Source organism: Crocodylus siamensis, chromosome 10, assembly GCF_052110815.1.
Source record: "Crocodylus siamensis isolate JL-2025a chromosome 10, ASM5211081v1, whole genome shotgun sequence".
NCBI classification, from domain to species: Eukaryota; Metazoa; Chordata; order Crocodylia; family Crocodylidae; genus Crocodylus; species Crocodylus siamensis.
Window position 1 is genome coordinate 29,442,061 of NC_143404.1, and position 22,619 is coordinate 29,464,679.

Below are 22,619 nucleotides of genomic sequence, written 5' to 3' on the forward strand. Positions count from 1 at the left end.
TGCAAGATGGAGCACCTAACATAAGGTCTCAGGGAGGTTAAGAGGAGGTTAGGTTGAGTTAAAAATGTCTACCTGATCAAAAGTAAGTTGGAATGGGGAGGTGCAGGAGACTGAGGGGCAAGCAGGTTCAAAGGGGGTCAGGCAGGGTCCGTGGGGGGGGGATTAGGGAATTAAGGGGGAAAGCAGGGTCTGTGAGGGGGTTGAGGGGCAGATGGGGTCCACAGGAGGACTGGGGTTTCTGGGAGGCTTTAACAGGATTGGGGGAGCTTGCAGGGTCTGAGGGGGAGCTTGGGGGGATAGGGGACTCTTTCCCTACTCCTCAGTACCAGGGGCTATTTTTAGCCCCAACACCCAGATGAACAGTCCCCCACTCCCGGTGAACCAACTTCTCTTGATTCCCACCTGCCTCTCCCCCTACCCCAACTCATACAGCTCCTGGAACTGGCAAATGCTAGTAAAATTGGTGCTGGAAACAGCATGTGGGATGCAAGGGGAGGAGGGGTTTGCCGGATGGGAGGGCCAGGGGGCTGGTGTTTGGGGGGTTGTTCATTAGGGAGAGGGGCAAGGGGGTTAAAAAATAGCCCAGTGCCAGGGAGAGAATAGGAAAAACACAGCTCTGGGGTTGGGGTCAGCAGCGGGCTTTTTTTCCTAGCCTTGGGGCTCTACTGGGAACTGTAGAGAAGTTTGGGACAGTTAGACCAGTCTAAAAGTGGCCTAACCAATCTAAGTTGATTGATATCTCAGAGGTAGGGTTAACTGAGATCAGGTCATCCTTTTTTAGACCCATCTAACTGTCCTGAACTTCTATACAGTTTGCATTTAGATCAACCTAATTAGTATATGGTCCACACCTGGGTGAACTAAGTTAGATTGGATGGCCATTGTTAATGGGATCTAACCTCCCTCTCAACTCTCCAAATGTCTCTATGCAGCTGCAGGGCCACAGAACCTGCTATACACGTGGAACCTGTGCCACCTGCTCTCATCAGTCCAGGATGTGAACTGCATGTGGTACCTGATCCAGGACAGGTGCTGCATTCCTAAATTGGCCAGACCAGGTGCTGGATTTGGTTGTATGTGAGGGGCTTGGCACCAATAAGAAGCTTCTTGCATGGAATCTGCTTCAGGATCCAAGCTGCCTTGGATCCTGAGGTATACGTAACAGCTGCTACGCACTCCCTAGCAGTGGAAGCAGCTCCCCCTCACCTTAAAAACAATGCATTCATTTTGTCATTTTTGTACAAGAAGCTGTTTGCATATGTGCAGAAGTAGTGTCAGGGGAAAGCAAAATGATACTTGACTAAAAATGTTAGTAGTGGGTAGAACAGATGGGCATCTCTTGACAGTTTTCTCTTTTAAGTGCTTTTCTTATTGGTAAAATGTTTTCAGCTGCAGCACTGATTTAAACTCAGATCTTAGAAGAGAAGGAATTGTTGACTATGTCAAATGAAGTGAAAATGTTTTATTTCTGTAAGTTCACTCCTTTATAGAGATGACATAAGAATTTACTTCAAGTGATTTTGATGTTCGAGTGCTAGTCAATTTACAATAAAAATCTTCAGATAATGATTTTCGTACTTAACAAGAATGAATGGCTCAAAATTAAAAGGAAGAAAATTAAAAAGAGAAATAAAATAATTTTTGTTTTAACAGTAATGGTGATTAATTATTGGACAAAGTGGGAAATGTTAGATAGTCTTTTTATGTCTTCAAGTCAAGACTTGATAACTCTGCAAAGATAGGAAGCCTGCCCCCTCCCCCCACCGCCCATGCCTTCTCTCTCATGACTGCTGTTTGGGCCAGAAGGGGAAATTAGACCAATCACTCAGATTTCCTATGTATCGTATGCCATTACGTTTCACATGAGTAACTTTATGCTAAGCCAATAACTTGTTCTGAATAAAGCATATCTTCCTGAAAAGCATTCAATCTTTATTTGTAAAATGCAAGGGATTGAGAAACCACTACTTCACTAGTTATTAATTAACAATTCAAACAAGGTATATATTAACAATAATTGTAAGGAAAATTAACTTCACAAAAGCAAAACTTTGTTTGTTTTTATTTTCTTATGCCAGCCTGAGTTTATGCTGGTGAAGGAATTGGATTAGATTTTTTTCCTTATCATACATTACTTGAGCAGTAAGAAATGCTTGGTTCTTTTGGTTCATGTACAGTAGCCAGGCACTGACAGTCTTTTCCACAGTTTTTAAAATTAATGTATTTCAGATGTGAGGATGGGGGAAGAGAGAGAGAAAATGTATTGTTAAAAAGAAGCAATAGAAGTGTGTTCCTTTTGGTTTGCTCTTTTAAAATCATTTTGGTGTCCTGCTTTTGGATACAAACAACACAGTGTTTTCTTTAGATTATCCTAACAGGAGGGAAATACCAGTACTTTTGGTGCTGTTCAGTATTCATCCTCTGTTTGTTATGGTACTTCTTGACATATGTTTGAAAATTTTTTTTAAATGACTTGAACAGAAATATAATTTCTTTCCTTAAACAGCGAAAACTACCTAGTAAGATGGGGAAGTAAAGGTTTTCCAAAGGAAATTGATATGCTTAACAACCTGAAAGTGGTGTTCACTGTAAGTATACTTTTTCCATAGCTTAATGTATCTGTTTTACTTGAAAATAATGGTTTTTGTGCTTGCAGTCATTATCAGTACTTTTACAAAGTAAAGTCTAAGTAAATAAATTCCAGAAAAGAGCACGTGCAAAAATCTGTTTGGTCCAAAATCTCTTCCTATTAGGTTGTTTGATTAACCTGTCTTATTTTTAAATGATTTTTTCCTTTAGGTCTAATTCATGTAATGTTTTCTGTTTCATAATATTTTCTTATATTTTAAAAGCAATAACTTTGAGATGGGGCAGAATGGGGAGAGAGGAAGTGTATGTGTGTGCTCTGATTAGACTAGGGAAAGACTATATAAATGCCATAGGACAGACAGTAATGACTTAAATTAAATTGTTACTGGGATTTAATAATATACCTGCTTTCTGTTTCTCATAATGTTTGGTAGAAGTTAATGATTTGTTCTGATACTGAAGGTAATTATAAAATCCAATAGCACATCATTAATTAAACCTGAAGACAGACGTTGTATAACAAGTAGGAGAATGTATGACATCCATCAGACATTCTTGTTGTAGAGAACTAACAAATGCTTCGTGTCCTAAATAAATAAATAGAAGATGGCGTTGATAAGTTAGAATTGTGTATATTTAGTAAGAAAACAATATAACCACCAATGGGATAAATAAAGGGAAACTCAGAGGATCGTTCATATTTGGGAACTTTCCTAACAAGTTTAATGTAAGTTTAGCAAAATACTAAAAATAGATACATAAATAAATAAAACACCACTCCCCCCTCCACATGATTATGTATGTAGGCACAATTTATTGTTGGTATCTTGCAAGGATGCTGACTATATAAATAACATTGAGACTCATAAACTGAAATTAGTGGTGGGCAGTTGGGTGCTTGAGGAGAAGGCTGTACTCAAATCTGTGTATTTTCAGAATGCCATTATTCTGAGCTCTTAACATTTTGGGATCTTGTTCAATGTATATTTCTAGTTTATCCAGAAAACTGCTACAGAACTTTAACTTGACTTTTAATACAGCTAATTATGAGTCAAAGCTCATCTGAATAAGTGTAACAAAATGATCCACTTTGCCATTCTAGCTGTGTGGTCTCCATCCCCTTTTCATAAACATGCAAAATACTTTCCCCATAACTCTCACTTACTCAGTGATATATTCTATGCCTGAAGCTTTTTGGCAATATGCACAACAGAAAACTTTTCAGCTTTGACAGTGTTAGTAATATTAAATATCATAGATTTCATAGATATTAGGGCTGGAAGGGACCTCGGAAGATCATCGAGTCCAGGCCCCCGCCCAAAGGGCAGGGAGTCAGCTGGGGTCATAGGATCCCAGCAAGATAAGCATCCAATTTGCTCTTGAATGTGTTCAGTGTAGGTGCTTGAACCACCTCCAATGGCAGGCTGTTCCAGACCTTGGGGGCTTGGACAGTAAAGAAATTCTTCTTTATGTCCAGCCTGAAACGGTCTTGCAATAGTTTAGACCGTTCGACCTCATCATCCCTTGGGGTGCTCTGGTGAACAAATGTTCCCCCAAATCCTGCTGGTCACCCCTGATAAACTTATAGGTGGCCATCAGATCACCCCTGAGCCTGCACTTTTCCAGGCTGAAAAGCCCCATAGCTCTCAGCCTGTCATCATAAGGTCTGTTTTCCTGACCTCTGATCATGCGCGTGGCTCTTCTGTGGACTCTCTCAAGCTTCTCCACATCCTTTTTGAATTGTGGAGCCCAAAAGTGGACGTAGTACTCCAGCTGCGGCCTCACCAGTATGGGCATTTTTACACATGTAAGTGCCGCAGCGCCAGATGCCTTGGCACTTGAAGAGCTGATTTAGCAGTCATTTAGTGGCAGCCCCGCCTCTCAGCACTGATTTGGCAGAGAGGCCCTGGGGGCGGGGAGGAGGGATGAGGGGGTGGGTGGCCACTATCTTGACTGCTGGGTACCTTTTGTGCAGCATTACCCCTTGACCCTCATTCATGAAAAGGCAGCCTTTCCCTCCTGGGTGAAGTGTAAGGCCAAGCTTCAGCACCAGCAAGAACTGCTGCCTTCCACTGGGGAGACCACATGTTATTTTTATTAAATTTTTTGGGGGGAGGGGTGATTTCCTGGGAAATTGTGGCCAATGCCTTTTTTCACGGCGATCATGGAGTTCCCTGTTCATAAGATCTGGGGATATTTCCTTATTTTGCCCTTAGACTGTTGCCCTATTCAGCATTTTGCCTGCATTATATCGTGAGATCTTCCTAGCAACAATGGGTTTTTTTTTTTGGTTTTTTTTTGTCACGCAGTGACAAGGTTCTATGTTAAAGTTTAAAATGGGTACCTTTGTAAGTACATATTATCAAATATAGGTGGCCTGATATTACTATAGGTTACTTAATATCAGTATTTCCTCAATTTTCTTTTTTATGGAGAAGGCATAACATTACATTGCATTCCCATAAGCAATTAATTTAAAGAAAGAGGAAAAAGGAATATACAGTGTTTGCCCCAATAATTATATTTAAATATTCCTAATTAGTTGTTTTATCATAGAACTTTATTGAGGGGAAGAGTGGCTTTTCATCTGGGGACTAGGATGCAGGAGTGAGTTCTGACTTGAGCTGTAAGTCTAAGCCTGAGGACACCCCTTGTATACTGTTTGGGTTAAAAGGGCAGTAGCACTGCTGTTTACATCATGGCTGATTTATCTTGACAACAGAAAAAGTTGCAGACATAATTTAACTATTTTAATGAATGATTTCAATTTTCTGGATGTAGCAAAGATTTTCTAAAAGTATGGGAGCTTTTTCATCCTTGCGTTCTTCTCTTGTTACTGATGGTAACTCACTGATTTAACTGAATTTAAATTATACAAAATTTCTCAAACAAAGCCTTTGAGCACTAGAAGCCCAGCCCCACTGAGTTTTTTTGATCCAGAAAGCAAAGATAATTTTACTATAATTTCAAAGGTATTTGGCCTACTTTTACAATACTGAAGAATGCTGCCCATGCTTAATGACCTCCAATAAATATGAATTAATTTCAGCTCCTAACACTGCAGTAGAATAATTTCAAGTATCTTAGTTTTCAGTTTAAGAGATTGTTCTATTCTCCTATTAACCAATCTTTTTGCACAGGCATGTGAAGAGGGATTCAAAGTGGAAATCTTAAGAAAGATGAATGTTAGCTTAAATTTTTTGGTGGCAGGGATGATGAAGTCAGGCATACTAGTTCTGTGGTAGGAGAACTTGCTCTTGATACATGGAGTTGGCTTTCTGTCTCTATCTTTCCTTATATTTTTTCTCCCTTAAAATGTCAGCTGTCTAATCTTATCTATATCTATTTTTAAAAAAAACACATCTAAGTCAATTCAGGGCTGTCCAAATTTTTAGTGGCTGAGAACTACACAGGGGTCCCTCAGGGCAAACCAACCCCACCTTTAGCTCCATAGGTGCGGGCTGCTTTGTTGCACGGTGCTGACACCAGCACCCTGTGCCATGAACTTTCCCAGCATCATGGGCTGTATCACGTTGCTTTGCCCCACCCCCTGGGGCCAGGCAGGAGGCAAAAGCCAGAGAGTAGGGACCCAGAGCCTGTGGCTGCTGCAGCTACCGCAATAGAGGGTGGGAGGAGAGTAAAATAGGGAGTGTTTGAGTAAGATCGTAGGGGCTGCAAACTAACCCCTTGCAAACCACATGACTTACAGGCCTCCAGTTGGACAGCCCTGTTCTAATTAATTGAAGGTTTTGTTATAATTTAACTTCTAAAAAATGTTTGCACTAAATCAAATTTACAAATTGCTTTTTTATGTAATTCAGGATCTTGGAAACAAAGATCTTAGAGACAAAGTGTATTTGGTTTGTCAAATAGTTCGGGTTGGAAGAATGGAACTTAGAGATACAAATATTAAGAAATGTACTCAAGGATTGCGGAGGCCATTTGGAGTGGCAGGTAACTAATGTTTCCTTCAGTATATATGAATATTTCATATATTTTAACAATTTTTCCTATTTATCCTCTCTTCTTTTCACAGGAAATTTAAAAACCAAAATATTTAATATGATCCTTTAAAATAAATGTTTCAATTACTACTTGCTTTATTCATGTGTTTGATCAAGCGTTCATCATTTTAAGGAAGATGAATAATTACTGATAGAATTAAATGTTTAGGAATCCAAACTGTCAGACACTGACTGCTCTGCAACCTGAACCATCTAAAAATTGGCATGGTCTTGTCCAACACATAATTAATATTTTGGCATACTGTTCAATGCCAGGCATGCCGTGTCCAGTTGTAAATATGTTTAGGCTCCAGAACAAACATGACATGTTAATGGCCATCAGTTTAAATAGGTAGGATTCACAGGGCCTATGAGTATCCCATATATCAAATAGTTAAGTCTGCATCTGTGACTCACACTATATATGAATATGTTTTGCATAAGAGACCAATGACTTCTTGAATATCACAGTCCTCAGAGCAGTGCGTGCATCTTATCCCTTTGCTCACTACTTTTCAAGGACAAAAGGGGCAGGCAGTGTGACAATGAGTATTCCAATTTTTTCTTATAACCTATTAACAGTGAGATGATATGTATATGTGTGTGTGTGTGTGTGTGTGTGTGACTTTCTAAGTCTTAGTTCAAGCTAAACGTGTACAAATACTAAAAATATAATAATAAAATAAAAGTTTAAAACTTTTTATGATCTTCTAAATCAACTGCTGCAAACTTTGTTTTTATCTGCCTGGTCTGAACTATATCAATAAGCACCCTGTACAAGGCTCCGTAACTGTTAGACTATAATCCTGGCCAAGTTCTCTCCATTTTTTTAATGGAATAAACCTCCTGAAGGATGGACACAACAGATCGCTCTTTGTTTTGGGAGACTTTGTTTATATTTAGTAAATAAATGTTTTGCTTGTCATTCTTGGAGAGTCTGAAGTCACAAGACAACAAGCCAAAGTTCTTTCTTACAAAAAAGTCCATGTCAATCCTACTGTACTTCTCTTGGTGAACAAATCAGCTTTATCAGTGCCTGCACCTGGAAGACAAATTATACCATAGTCCAGCACAGCAACAAACAAACAAAGAACCTGGCACCAGTATCAGCACTGAATTTGTCCCTGCCTGAGAGCAAGGCTTAGGGAGAAGAGGTAGCCAGCAGACATTCTCTGGCATTGTCCCCAGCTCCAATGATGCATCCTTTGGTTTTGATTCTACCACAGGGAGTGAACACAGAAAAGAACTAAGACCACTGTTGTTGCTGAGATGCTTACTAGGGCTGTGCGAAATTTCAACAGGTGTTTCGTTTCAAAGCTGTTTTGATGCGTTTCGAGCTTGAACCAGCTAAATCAAAATGAAATGAAAGGCTTCAAAACAGCTTTGGAATGAAACAAAGGCACTAAAAACACTTCAAAACTCTTGAAATGTTTTGAGTTTTGAAGCCAGGCTTGTTTGTAGCTAAACAGAAACTAAGGAGAGGGAGGGGGAACAGTGGGGATGGACTGCCCTTATATTGACATCTAGCTCCCAGTTCGGTTCCCCAGCTTTTTGATTACTTCCTCCAGCTCTCTGATCATTCCCCCAGCTCTTCCCAGGGGGCACAGGCCCCTGATCTGCGTGGGGTTTCATCAAGTTGCTGCTGCAGGATGGGTCTGGCTGACAGGTGGAGCTGCCTCAGTTCCAGGATGGTGAGTGGCACCCTGGTAAACCACTCTGAACCTGTGTGATGGTGTAGCTGCTGCGCAGGGGCTAGGCAGGGGGTGGTGATCCCCACTGGCCCATGCGGTGCAAGGGGGCTCTGCCAGAGGCTCCAGTCACCATTGCCACGTCTGGTGAGTGTGGGGCTTTTTAAAGTTCCGCACTCACTGGCTGTGGAGCCTGCAAATGACAGCATGCTGCCTCTGCCAGCTGGGGCCAGAAACAGCACCCGAATCTGCATGGCTTAGCCCATGCCAAGCGCTAGGAAGAACCCAGTGCTGGCAGCAGCAGCATATTGTCATCCCAGATGCAGATGCAGGGGTCCATGCCCCCCAGGAGGGCAGCGGGGCTTTGCCAGACTCCTCCCGGGGAGAGCAGGCCCCCAGATCTGTATTCAGGATGACAGCATGCTGCCAGCAGGTGATACTGGTTTTGCTTTGAACAGTTTGAGGTGCAGTTTCAAAAAACCCTCATCACCTATCTTCTCAAAATGTTGTAAGGCTTCATGCCCTCAGAAGGGGCTACCATCCCTGCAATTTTCATCCAAATCAGGCAAGAAATGACAAAGTTGTAGGCATTTCTGTGATTCCCCATTATAACCTATTTGTGAAATGTTGAAATAATGTTGAAACAGTGAATTTGTTCAAGGAAATGGAACAGAACAGTGCTTCAAAACAGTGAAATAAAACTTGTCCCTTTGAAACAGTGAAATGGAAGTTAAAATGAAATGGTGCTGTTTCACAAATAGCAAAAGTATAGGTACTGGTACAGAGACTGCTATCTTCTTTTGTACTAGCACTGGAGGAACTCTACTTTTTTTCTCATCTGATGAGCACACATTTGTCTCAGCTTCTAGTGTAGAATCCTTCCCTCTGAAGTCCCTGCAGATAAAAATACTGGTTTGCATGTGCCAGAAAGAACAGGGTTCAATCATACCATGTACTGATTTGGCCAATACCCAGTGAGTCAGCTGTACTGTTATGGTATGCCACTGTGGCTCAATTCAGGGTAATGAGCCCCCATGTATCAGGCATAGAAAACCCAATCCCTGAGCCACTGAAGAGTTCACAAATCCCATCAATACTCCTGACTAAATGAACTATGAAAGGGTATAGTGAAGAGTCTGTTCCAAGGACAGCACAGCACCAGTAACTCATGTCATTGTCAAAAAAGGATGGGAGCATTTCATCATTTTCAGCTGATCTTGTGGTGTCTTAGACCAATAGCAGGTGTTTGACTGATCCTCCATTCTCTTCCTGATTCGTTTTTTTGTTTCAGAATTGGGGTTAGATATTGTGCCCCAAGCTGTGACCACTGCTCTTAATAGTTTGAAAGTTACTTAATAGATTGAAGTTACTGCTTTTTAGAGGTTCAGAAGGTTCTTGCACAAAGTAAGAAACTTTTCACTAGGAAGACCTACTACTGGAAGTTAATTGAGAAGCCAACAATGTTTGTTTATGTACTGTTCCTAAGATAAAAGGTGTGTGAGGGAACAGATATGACTTAACTTTTAGCATTTACCTTGGAGCAACACCAGCACATCCTGCTCTAGTACGGGTTTACTCAATCACCTCTGATCCCATGAAATGAAAATTACTCAGAGATCTTCCTTTGACTGGTTACCTGATTTTCAGATAGGACCTCAGTGTAATCTGTTGTAAGACTTTGGAGCCTCCCTTGGGCAATACTGCCTGAATGTTCAAATACCCTCTGTTTGGTCTTTCTTGTGGCTATTTCTTCAGTGCAGAGAGTCCAGTCTCATGCATATGATGGATGTACTGCAACTACAGTCAGTGGGATCTATACTAACTGCAGTGTGTCAGATTTTTTTTGAAAAAACTATAGTTACTATAGAGCAATCTGATGCTACTGCACTACATTTTGTAACTACTGACTTTATATATAGTTAAAATATTTGTAACCAGATTTTTACTGACTATTAATATTAAAATGAAGAATGAAAAGGGATAGGACCAACCGCTTCATATATTGGGAAACTAACCTGCATTGCTAACTGGGTTAGTTGTAAACAGCTACATCTTCATTCTGTTTCTTAAAGGACAGTTTCTACATAGAAATAGTTGTCTTTAAATTTGAATATTCAGAATTAGCATACTGGATTTAATCAAGGACTACAACCTAAACTCCCATAATTTTTCAGTTTATTTCCTTGAATAATCTACAACATGTAGACTAAGTATCTTTACTAAATTCATACAGAAGCTATCTCAGAGATCAAGCTGTTGTTTTCTAGATGGAATTTAGCTTTGCATTGCAATATTGGCTTAGAAACATGAAATCAAGAGCCCCAAAGATAGTTTTTTTAAAGATAATGCAGACTATTTCCCTCCATCTTTTCCCAGGCCCCCCATTGTAATTTCTTTCCTTAACAGTTGCCCTAATTATGGACATGCAAAAGTGATGGAATTATGCTACTTGGACATTTTGAAGAATATGTTACTAGTTAATGAAAACAGAAACCTGTTGAATTTGTTTTACCAGGAAGGTGGCACACCCAATCCCCCAGCTCCCTCCCCCCCGCCAGCCATTATTCCTCGCATTGCTGGTGGTGTGGCTAGCACAGGTTCCCCCCACACACCCACACCCTGAGGGGTACCAGAGGGCAGGGGCAAGGAGCTGTTTTCTACTTAAATTCTTTACTGGGTCAAGACCAGCCATTGATGTCTACAAATGGGTCCTCGTACAAAAAATGTTGAGAATCACTGTATTAGAGCACAAGTGATTCCTATCTTCTAGGCACAGAAGAAAATAGGCAGTATATGTAATATGCAAGGCACTTTGTTCTCTATGCTTATTAAACAATTGCTACAGAGTGAATGTTTCAACTTTGACTTCAAGCATTATGATGTTTCCTTTTGTTGTTCTCGCCATTGAGTATGTTCCTAAAGTAACAGACCTAGAAACCTGCATGTTTACATTGCAGAGGGGGTGTTTCATGCTCATGCACTAAACTTATGGGGCCTGGTCCAGACTATAAAATTTTCCAATATGGCTATATTGGCTAGGGTTGTATAAAAAAATAAAAAAGAAGTCATTCCCCCACAGCTATTTCGGCAATCTAGTGAAAATGACTTTTGTGTGTTTATCTCATGTCATCTGGGAAGGGAGTGCTATTGTGCTAACAAGAAAAAACAAAAATAAGCAAACACGACACCCCTTCCAGAGGATATGCTGTGCTTTTACTAAAGGGTTCTGCCAGTGTAGTTATATTGTTGAGGTGTTGTAGAGTAGAAGAGTCCACACAGTTTTCCCCCTGTCCAGTTGTCAGTAAATGCCATATTTGTGAGAGATTCCCATTAAATAGCTTGCATGCAACACATCAGTGTCTTGAAGAGAATATTTAATTCTAAAATAGAGAAACTCCAACTAGACATAATTCAATTTTGAAGTTAGGATCAATCATATATTGTCTGGAAAATATTTTATCTTGCTAATTATAACTGATTAAATGCTTGCAATGTAAAAACATAATAAGATCTGGGTATGTGAAGACTGAATATATCTTAACATTTTTACCTGTTCACAAGTAAAATTATATATTCATCTTGTAGACTATGTATTAGTAAGAGAATGATAGTTTTCCAGGCCGTGACATATTTTGATGGATTTTTTTTTTTTTTACTTTTTCTAGTTATGGATATCACAGATATCATAAAAGGAAAATCAGAAAGTGATGAAGAGAAGCAGCATTTCATTCCCTTTCATCCGTAAGACAGTTATAAATATATTTTACTTTTATAATACAAAAAAGTCCTTTTTAAATTCTCTTGAAGGGATATTGCAGAACTCAAGCAGGTAACGTGATTTTAAAGTATACAAATTAATAATTAGCATTAGTAATCCAAAGTACTAAAAAGAAAAAAAGGTAACTTTATGAAGACCTGGCTGCACATGTTAGTAGTATACAAGGACTACTTTGTTGCAAAATTGAGCTGATACATATATACAAAAGGGATATTTGGTTACCTATTTTCATATTGCTATATTCACTGCCAGTCATCTAACGCTGTGAATTATGTAACAGAACTAGAGCGTTCTGAACACAAACCCATTCTAAACAATAGGTCCATGAGTAGGGGTCTACCCAACTTGAGGAGGTGGCCGGCTGATTTCACGTGGAGATTAAAAATGGGCTGGCCACCATTTTTGCAGGTTGATCACGGTTCCTTCCCACCCCCACTCTGGCTAAGGGGCTCTGGTGGCTGCATGATCAGTCATCACTGATTGTGCTAGGGCTGTCTGTCATACAGCCCTGTCCCTTACTGCTATTTGGTTGTGAGGGCACTCCATCATCGCCTGAGCCCTTGCCACCAATTGATAAATCATGTAAGAAAAAGCATTCCTGAGCTGAACAGTAGAGTAATTAAGTGTGCATCCTTGGCTTCTGACAAAGAAAGCTATATTGGAATAAGCACTAGCTGAATACATTAAGATTACTTATAGAATCAAAATCATATGATTTTTTAGCAAGGTACATCTGTACCTTGAAATAGGAACCCTCAGAGTTCTCCAGGAAGGTTTTGCTTCTCTTAGGTGACTGCAAATTTAGGTACTGCTTTCAGCTGATTCTGAGTACAAATAACTTGCCTGGGTGTTAGAATTTCCTTTTAACACTCAGGAAAATGTTGAGCCAGCACTGTGATAGGGTTTTAGATTCTTGTTCATTTCTGGAGGACCAGAGCATAGGTGGTGGCCAATAGCTCTACAAACAGTTTCAGAACCTCATGGAGTGACACTGACTAAGAACAAAACTGGAAAAGCTTCCATTTTTGTCTCATCAAAACTGGTATAGTTTTGCCACTACAGAGCTAAATCCATTTAGTTTTATATGAATAAATTCAGTCAACATGTTTCAAACTACATTGCTGTGTAATACTATATACTTGCATACCACATGCACTTTTCTTTGAAAAATCTGACCTCCAAAATTGGAGTGTATTTCTTAAGTGCAGAAGTTGATTTTTCATGTGGGCATAGTAGCAAGGGAGATAGGGCTGCAAGATAGTTGCCATGTTTCTCACTCTGCCAGCCTTGGGTGGAGAAAGGACACAATTTACCCATCAGGATCAAAGCTACAGCACTAAGCCTCTAACAGCCACAGTTGCTGTGATTGTGATTTCCTGCAGTCAGCATTTGGTCACTAGAAAAAAATGTTATTCTTATTCTGATTTCTCAAAACAAAGCACATGTCTTACTGGGGGGGGGCACGGTTATATGAAAGAAAATATAGTACTTAACTGTCTGACTTACCAGACAAATCTAATTTTTTTAGTTTTAAATATGAAATGATATTTTAGGGTGACTTGAAGTTTGTGTGATTCTTAAAAGTATAGGTAGAGAATTGAGGTCATTTGGCTATTTGAAAAAATGAATTTAGTCTGTTCAGCAGTCATCAGTAACCAATTTGGTGCATTTTATTTCTTTTTTTTCTTTTTTCCCCTTAGGGTGGTGGCAGAGAGTGACTTTTTACACACTCTCCTAAGCAAGGCAACAGCATCAAAAGGAGACAGTGGTGGGCAAGGTAAAGTAGACACTGCAGGTGCAAGTGAAAAAAATCTCTGGGTTTTAAATTAGTATCCACACTTAAGTTGTTTGTTTTGCTAGATGCCCTGTGAAGCTGACTGTGTTGAAGTCTTTGTGTGGGAATTAGTTTTATCATTTGTGGTTTATGGCATCTGTTTTGGCTTGGGAAAATGGAGGAAGGTGAGAAAAGTTCTCTAGAATGAAGGACAAAGGTGCTTATGTCAAAGAAAATCCAAAATAAGTAACTTATACAGTCTTGCACTACATTTTTCTAAAGGTCTGTGGGTAACTGTGAAAATGCTTGTTGGAGACATGAGTCAGATTAGGAAAGACTATCCTCATCTTGTTGACAGGACTACAGTTGTTGCTAGAAAGCTGGGATTTCCTGAAATAATAATGCCAGGTAGGAGTTGATATTCTGTTTTACTTTAATAAGTGTTTTCAATGATTAGATTATAGAAATAGATTTTTTTTTCATGTAGTTATTGTTATTGATGCTGAAGTCAAGGAGAAAATGTATCAGTGTAAGGTTTGAAGCTCATTTATAATTGACTTGGAGATGCATATTTATTCTCAGGGTTAGGCGTTTACCTGAGACCATTAAATAAAAATATTTAGAAAATATAAAGTATAATTATTTTAATGTTTTAGCCTTAAATCAAGGTGAAGCAATAGGTTTCTCTTGAACTGTTCTCTTGGCCACTGTGTTAATGAGGATTTACTTTTAAACTTGAATTGATAATTATTTTACTTTTATAGTAGTTTTGAGCCATTTACTACATGTGAAGTCACTCTACATTGAACATAGATTTACAGTCAGATTCCTGGTGTTTAAAATGACTGTTTTAAAGGCTACCTTCAGAGTTTTCCACTTGGCCTTTGACATTATGGTTTTGGTAACATCTCATTAATTCACCTGAGGAAAAGAAGAGGGTAAAATGCCTAAATCTTAGCATTCTGTGTCTATTGTGGGAGGTGAAAAAACCCAGAAACTTGTTTAGCAAATTCACCAAGAATATCTGATCTTTACCTCACCATAAGGTGTCACTACAGGATGAGAATTAGAGGAGTTCATTTTTAGGAAATGTATTTGGCCAGTTCCACATAACACCACAAAATCTGAGCAGATGGAAATAGTAAAAGGAAAATTTCAATTAATTTTATCTGAAATTAACTTTTTAAATACAGTTCAGTACAGTAAGATAAGTATGCAATAACAATTATTATCTACATTTAGTGAAGCTTGTTTTTTCCCCCCTCTAATTTTTGTAGTGTTTTATTCTGAGTGATAATATTAGCATTTCTGTTATAGGGGATATAAGAAATGACATTTACATTACATTGTTATATGGAGATTTTGATAAGTACAATAAAACAACACAGAGAAATGTGGAAGTGATCATGAGTGTCTGTGATGAAGACGGAAAAGTGATGCCAGTAAGTTTTTCTGTGTTCCCATCTCTGGTATTCATGTACTTGTGTAATGTACATTTAAAAGTAAGCCTCAGACTTGACTGGAATCTCATACGTCATAACCTGGAGCTCCCTCACTTCTATTGATTTGTTTTTTTTTTCCCCTTATGATGCTAGAACTGATATGTATTAAATAAATTTCTGTTATTAATTTGCATAATCCCATACAACACACAGAATTGGGAAAAATACTAACTGACGTTTTTAGTTCTGACTAGTAAATAACCAGATGAGCTGTTGTTACTGAGATGGTTCCCCTTTCACTCCAGGGACTTCCTCATGGGGATTTCTGGAAGAGTAACATAATTGTTGTGTTTATAAGAGAGATTGAATTTTTAACATTTTATAATGAGCCTACATGGCTGTGTAAGAGGCGTGGGCTCACAAGGCAGGGGTATGTGGGGAGCAGATCATGGCTCTGCCTCAGGCCCCAGCCCCGGGCTGCTACTTCCCCAAGATCCTAGACCCAGCCCTGGATGCGACTCCCTGCAGCCCCATCCCATCCCGCCCCCATCCTCATCCAATGTGCCTGTCTGCGCACTCTGTCTGCAAAGGTCCCAGCTAATCTTCATGTGCCCCAGCCCCAGTTTTGAGATCTCAGCCCTGGCCCCACCCACCCGCTCACCCCGCTCCCGATGCCCCTCCCTGCATGCCTCCCAGTTGCCCGGATGAATGGGGAGCAGAACCACTTAAGGAGTTTTGGCATGCTGTTGTAGGCAGGGTCGGGGTACTAACCTGGCCTGCAACAGCTCACCAAACTCCCTAAGGCTAGGGACAGACATACATAAACTGGTTTAAGTGATCAGAAACTGGTCTAAACCTGTAACTGAACAGATGTTCAGTGTACATAAACCAGTTTGAAAATGGCTGAAACCAGTTTGAGATAAACCTGGTTGAATGTAGTATCAGACTTAAAAGATTTAGGTCAAACTGGTTTATGCAATGTCTGTCCCAGACCCCTTGCTGGTTTAAGATAAACTAGATACCCCCAGCTCCCTGGCATGCTCTCTGGGCTGGGGGGCGCTCTGCTCCACTGCAGGGCTGGCCACTCCCTTTTGCTCCCTGGCTGCAGTTCCAGGACAGACTTTAGGCTGTTCCCCCCCCTTCACCACTCCCTGCTAAGCAGGAATTCCCCTCCTCCCCTCTACCTTGCTGAGGAGGTATCTAGCCCACATGCTGGCTATGGTCCATGCTGAATCAACAGGCAGAATCAACAGATAGCTGGTAATGTCCCTCTGTTGTTTTTTTACTGGGGTGATACACACTTAGTTAGGGGTGATAAACACTGTTATCAATTCCATTCTGGGCTAATCAAAGCATTCTGCTGGGGTCTGGCCACTCCCCCTCCCCCATCAGCTCAGTACTGCAGAAGGGATGGGAGGGCTGCTCTAGCACCCCTCAGCTTCTAGCCTGAGCCACTACAGGCATGTGCCTGCATGTCTGGAATGTCAGTAAGTTACAAACCAGTTCAGCCTAACTAGGTTAGACTAACCTACAAAGATTGAATTAATTTTTGAATGTCTGTCCCTATAGCCTATGCGGCCCTTGGGCCCAAATAATTGCTCATCCCTGCTATATTTCCACTCTCCTTACTGGGAACCCCCTTCTCGTTATCTCCCAGTGATCACCCAAAAATACCGATCTGATTATTTATATCTTGAAAGCAAATAATAATTAATGGGAAGATGACTGAATTCTGTTTCATCTAGTTTACTGATATAACAAAATAATAGTTAGAAATAATATAAGATATAAAAACCATCAAAATGAATATCTTCATTGTGGAATTGGTAGTATCAATTAATTTTCATTGAATTATTTCAGACATAATTTCATTCTTTAAAGAGAAATGTTATGACAGTTTGCATATCAAATTAGTTTTAAATGAAAATTTTGACAGTACATATACTTCTGCAAAAACAAGAAAAGGACATTTGCTGTGAATAATAGCACAAGTATATTTAGCAGCTTTGGAGCAGGCAGGAGTAGTTCTGAAAATTCTCCTGCCTCTGGGACAATAGGAGAAACAACAATGGCAGGTTAGTGAGAGAGGGAAGGGGAAAGGACATGCCTTTTGAGCATAGAGGGGGAGAGGGGTGGGGATTATCCCCAGAAGCTCCAACAGCACCGTCTGCTCACACTGATGGGTGAGGATGATGGGGGAGGAGTCTGGGAGCACTGGGTCAAGCCACCCCTTTGCCAAATCTGGGATCTGCCCCTGCCTATAACATAGATGTATTTAATTTTAAGTGGGGTGAGACACCACTGATAAAATTTAAAAAGCAATTTTATTTTCTTGCCATGCAAATGTTGTCTAAAACCCCATTTTGTCAGAAACAATGCTTTTTTTCCTTTTATATGGGAATTCAAAATTGTTTTAGGTAGCATAGACAGTAGGCTTGTGTGTTTCATAGGTGTAATCAATGTTTTCTCAAATTCTGTAAATTTTCTTCTGGGGTTTGCCTTTCCTTAAGGGTTTATTGAAAAGTACTTTAATCTTGCATGGTGTATTGCATTTGTTCAGAAGATCTGAATATCTTTTTTAATAATTGTCCATGTTTTATGATGCTAATGTTTCCAGCTACTAATTTAATTTTTAATTATTTATTAGAAGTAAATTAAATTAAAATAAACGTATTAGCAGTAAGTTAAATGCTATTATATACAAGTGTTAAAGATAGTGAGTATCAGCTTATTTGCTTAGTGTTATTCCATGTTTCCATTATTGCTCTCAGAGGGATGAATGTATACTGAATTTGGCCTGGAAGATTTCTTTAGCCATGACAATATATTAATTGTTCAACATAAGTCTAATGGTTGAATGGTATACTTGCTTTGTGTTTACTTGGTGTGTAATGTGAATTGGTGTCATTCAATATACTGAATTTCTAAGTTAGCCAACCTGATAGCAATGTTACATTTGGAAGCATCAAGTCCCACTTTTTTTGCCAAGGTCATGGCAGGATAGAATTTTTTAGCCTAGGTTTCTTATTACCCCAAACAACTATATTTATCAGTCTGATTCTATATCTTTTATATCAATATCATAGAAAAGTAGGGCTGGAAGGAATCTCAGGAGGTTATTTAGTCTAGCCCCCTACTCCAGGTAGGATCACCCTTGACTGAATTGGCAGTGTCAAATGTCTGTTTAAACTCCCCTTAAAAATTTCTAAAGCTGGAGATTCCACAGTTTCCCTTGGTAGCCTGTTCCAATGCTTAGCCACTTTAACAGTGGGAAACTTCTTTCTAATCTCCAACCCAAATTTCCTCTGCTGCTGGTTGAGACTATTGCTTCTAGTCCTCTTACTAATAAGCCTCAGCCTCTAACTTGAATTCTTGCAAGCCCCAGAAATGAGCCTTGATCAGAAATTGGGATGGATCTGAACTCTTACCATATAAAGAGGCAGGAATGATTGCTAAAATTGGAAATGATTTGGAACGTGTAAGAAGATAATTGTTATTAAAGTGTTGAAAAGGCAAATGTTTAAAATACTAGATACACAGTCACCAAACAAGCAATTTTTAGAAACATATACATTGAGTGGGACTAAGAAAGGATGATCAGATTAAAATAGGAATCAAAATAAAGAATTAATTTGGGAAGAATGTTAAAGCTAGAAATGTAAGAAGGTGCTAAATATATTTATAGAAAGAGATAATAGATTTAAAATAAACTATTGTGCTTAGATTTAATAACATCAATCATTAAAAAAATTGAGGCCTGGAGAGTTGCATATTAGTAACAGTTGCAGAAAACAGGTTCAGAGTAGAAAGAAATTCTTCTGGTATCTCTTTTCCCTGCCTGTACTCAACAATCTTAATTAGACTATAAACAGAATAAGGCAGGATTTTTTTATTTCTTGCTATGCACTATGACAGATACTGCTGAAAAAAACCTACCCTCATTAGATGGAGATGAGCCTGCTGGAATGGCTTAACTAAGGTTTGGCTTGCTAAAGCAACTGCTTCATTTCCAGTGTTCAGGCTGGGGTGGAGGGAAAAGAGAGCTACACACTAGCACCCAGATCCTGAGAGAACTGACTACAGCCAAATGGAGGGGAATCCTGAGGTAGGGGTAGGGGTGCCCTTTGTAAGTGGGATGGGATTCTGCCTACTCAGGTGTCATGCAGAGCACATTACATTTTGGAACGCAGCCAGTGGCATGCCATAGGTCTCTAGCACCTGGGGGCCAGTGCCTGCATTTGTGGGCCCCCCCCCGCCCCCACCGGGCACAATCCGAGCAGGGTGTGGAGCCCCGTCTCCCACCCCACAGCATTTCCATGGGGAAATTGACACCGCAACACATTGGACCCTGGGGGAGGGGGAGGGGGAGGGAAGGGGGCAGTGGCTGGAATTTACAGCCATAACAGGTAAACAAATGCAAACGCAGAAGGTGCCACAGACTCTAGGCCCGACCGGCATCCCTCCCAGCCCCCTCCCACCCACCCCACTGGTACGCTATTGCACACAGCTGTTGAGAAATGGAGCTTGCCAAATTAGTAAGTTAAGCACAATGTGCATGGATATGTTGCTTGGGCAGAACCTTCCTGCAAATATGAACCCCCTATATTGAAGCTGTCTGTGAGCTGGAGAGTGGATTGGGATTCACTGAGTTAAATTTCAGTAGGGATGTTGGAGTCTCAGGTGGGCTGAGTTAAAGTTACCAGACACAGCTGATCCTAATTAGACCTAGACCTCACATTTACAGAGAGACTAGATTTATTTATTTTTAATAGCTAGGGCAGGGAGCTTGAGACACTGGAATTCTGGCTCTTCCTGTGGTTGCTGAGTTCCCTGATAACTTTTTCAAAATTAAATAAAGTAATTTGCAGGAACCATGTCCAGACATTTCTTTTGGAGGCTGCCACTTTCTTTGAAAAGAAATCTGTGAAATACCAGGAAAGTGTAGGATCTGGCATTTTTGCTTGGTTTTATCTTGTAAAATTTTTGTGTAGCTGCGCAGATGCAAGTACTCCTCTGACTTTTCAAGGTAAAATTGAATATACAAACAAACACTGTTACTGCCCTCCTACCACACAGCTCCCATATGGTGCTAGTTGCTGGGTGGTTCACTGACTATTAAATACAGTAACATCTCCTGCTGTTAGAGGGCTTGGGCAGAAGCAAGGCCTTTGCTTCAAGGCCATGCAGGTATTGTCTTTATTTTTTGGGTATGCCTTTTCTAGTCTCATCCACAGTTTATGTTCTCATTATTAATGTTTCCTTTTTAAAAGTGTCCTTGAAGCAAAATATAAAATAGTGCCATACATTATTTCTACTGAAGCATTTATACAACTGCCAGATCTCAGGTGGAACTGAGTAATAAGTGACTCTGCTAGATGTAGAGTGACCACCTTTTCAAAATGGAAAGGCAGGACTCATGCCTGCAGAGCTCTCCCCCTCCCTTCCCCCTGCTGCCAGCACGGCCAGGGCAGAGCCAAGTGGAGCAGGGGCAGATTCAGGCTCAGGGATCCAGGCCCTGTTGCCCTTCCCTCAGGAGCCCCATACTGGCTGCGTGCCCCCTGCCCACCCAGCAGCAGCAGGGGGCACAACTCCATACCACCATTGCCTCCACTGCTGTCAGGTGGGCACAGGGTGCGCTGCCAGCATGGGACTCCCAGGGGAGGGCAGCAGCACAGGGAGCCTGGAGCCCACAGCGGGCAGTCCACATCTGCACCCAGTTCATGTTCCCATTCTAGGACTTTCCCACCCAGTTAGGGATGGGTAGTCACCCTCTAGCTAGACCTTAGACTGACTGTATCACAGATAGCCACATATGGCTAAGAAAAAGAAAAAAAGGTTGATGCTATGTCTTTTTTGAAGATTTTTAGAATGTTCGTAACAATAATGGTGTCAAAGCAGTTGTTGCTTCTGGTTGCTTGCATCAGTTTTGCAAATATATTATTTTTAAAATGATATGTATCAATTAAAGTGTTCTTATGTAGGAGAGTTCTGCTTTTTTACTCCTTTTGCAGAAATTTCTGCAAATAATGAAAAACCAAGATAAGCTGTGATCTTTTTTATTTTTCTCCCCTTTTTTTAGAATGCAATTTGTTTGGGAGCAGGGGACAAAGCTGTGAGTGAATACAGATCAGTTCTCTACTATCAGGTCAAACAGCCACGCTGGATGGAAACACTAAAGGTATGGCAAGCATATTTCACTGACATTTTCTGTTTCAATTGTCAGTTCCTATGTTGTTTAGAAGGAAGGTATTGCAGTGTAGATCACATTTTTGGTAACAAATAGTTTTGGGTCTTGAATACAGATAAATGCATGTACCATCAGTCATATATAAGCTATCAGTTAGGGATATGTGATTAGTGATGCTTAAAGTTTTGGCCTAAAAATTATGTTGGAATTTCTTGTAGCAAAACAAATGAGACCATTTTAGTTTACCTTATGTTCTTAACATGCCTCATTGAAAATGAAATATTACCTTGTACTGTTTTAAAACAGTGGAAGTGAGGGAGCTTGCATGATTAGAAACAACAGAAATCTCCCATAAACTTTTATTATTTTTTATTGTCTTGGATAGCTTTTGTCAGGGATGAAATGAAAGGCAACTGTGCAATTTGTGTTTAATATCTAATGGAAGTTTCTGAAAGTGGTAATTACAAAACACAGCTCAAGGTTGCATGACAAGCTTTCCAGTAAAAATGCTTTTTGTGACTCATGTAATGTAGCCCATCTGTATTTAACTAGGCTGCAATTAAATTATGATGCAGTGGGCAGAGGAGGGGTAGAAAACTTGGACATGATCAATTGTATATGTGCCTTGAAGGCAGTTTGGTATTTTGAGTCATGTTGTTTTAGTTCTAAATTTTGGCATTAACTTTTGATCAGATTTTTGTGTTCTGAGCAATTAACAATAGTCATCATTTGAAGGCTGGCATTCCAAGCTGCTTTTATGTAAGGCTGAATACTCTTATGTAGTTGGTAAGGTCTGATAAAAGAACCCACTGGCGTTGTTAGTAGAGGAATAAAACAGATGGTATCAACATGATACAACTTTAAATATTTGTGACATGCTTGATTATAAAAAAAAAAAAAAAAAAAATTTGGATTGCTGCTAATATTTGATTTCTTACTTTGAGATTTCATACAACTTTTTTAGAAATTACAATGCAAAGTGTGAATAAGATGTGGTCTTGACTCCTTTATGTACTATTCATGATTGACACTTGCTTTGCAGTCTCAAGGAAACTTTTTTTATCCCTGTCTCAGTTTATCTGTTTCTAAAATGGGTATAATTACCTTTAAAGGGGATTTTACGATGATTGATTAATGTTTAAAAGTAATAATAACAG

At 39.9% G+C, this 22,619-nt stretch overlaps 1 protein-coding gene across 1 annotated transcript in view; it reads left to right on the forward strand.

The window, feature by feature from the left end:
• Window positions 1-22,619, forward strand: part of DOCK2 (dedicator of cytokinesis 2) — a 514,744-nt gene that overhangs the window by 39,860 nt on the left and 452,265 nt on the right. Inside the window, exons 9-15 of the mRNA XM_090064272.1 lie at window positions 2,507-2,588; window positions 6,411-6,543; window positions 11,947-12,022; window positions 13,760-13,836; window positions 14,116-14,241; window positions 15,151-15,275; window positions 21,355-21,453. Of these exons, the coding sequence (XP_089920398.1) occupies window positions 2,507-2,588; window positions 6,411-6,543; window positions 11,947-12,022; window positions 13,760-13,836; window positions 14,116-14,241; window positions 15,151-15,275; window positions 21,355-21,453 (718 nt within the window). The remainder of the gene's footprint in view (window positions 1-2,506; window positions 2,589-6,410; window positions 6,544-11,946; window positions 12,023-13,759; window positions 13,837-14,115; window positions 14,242-15,150; window positions 15,276-21,354; window positions 21,454-22,619) is intronic.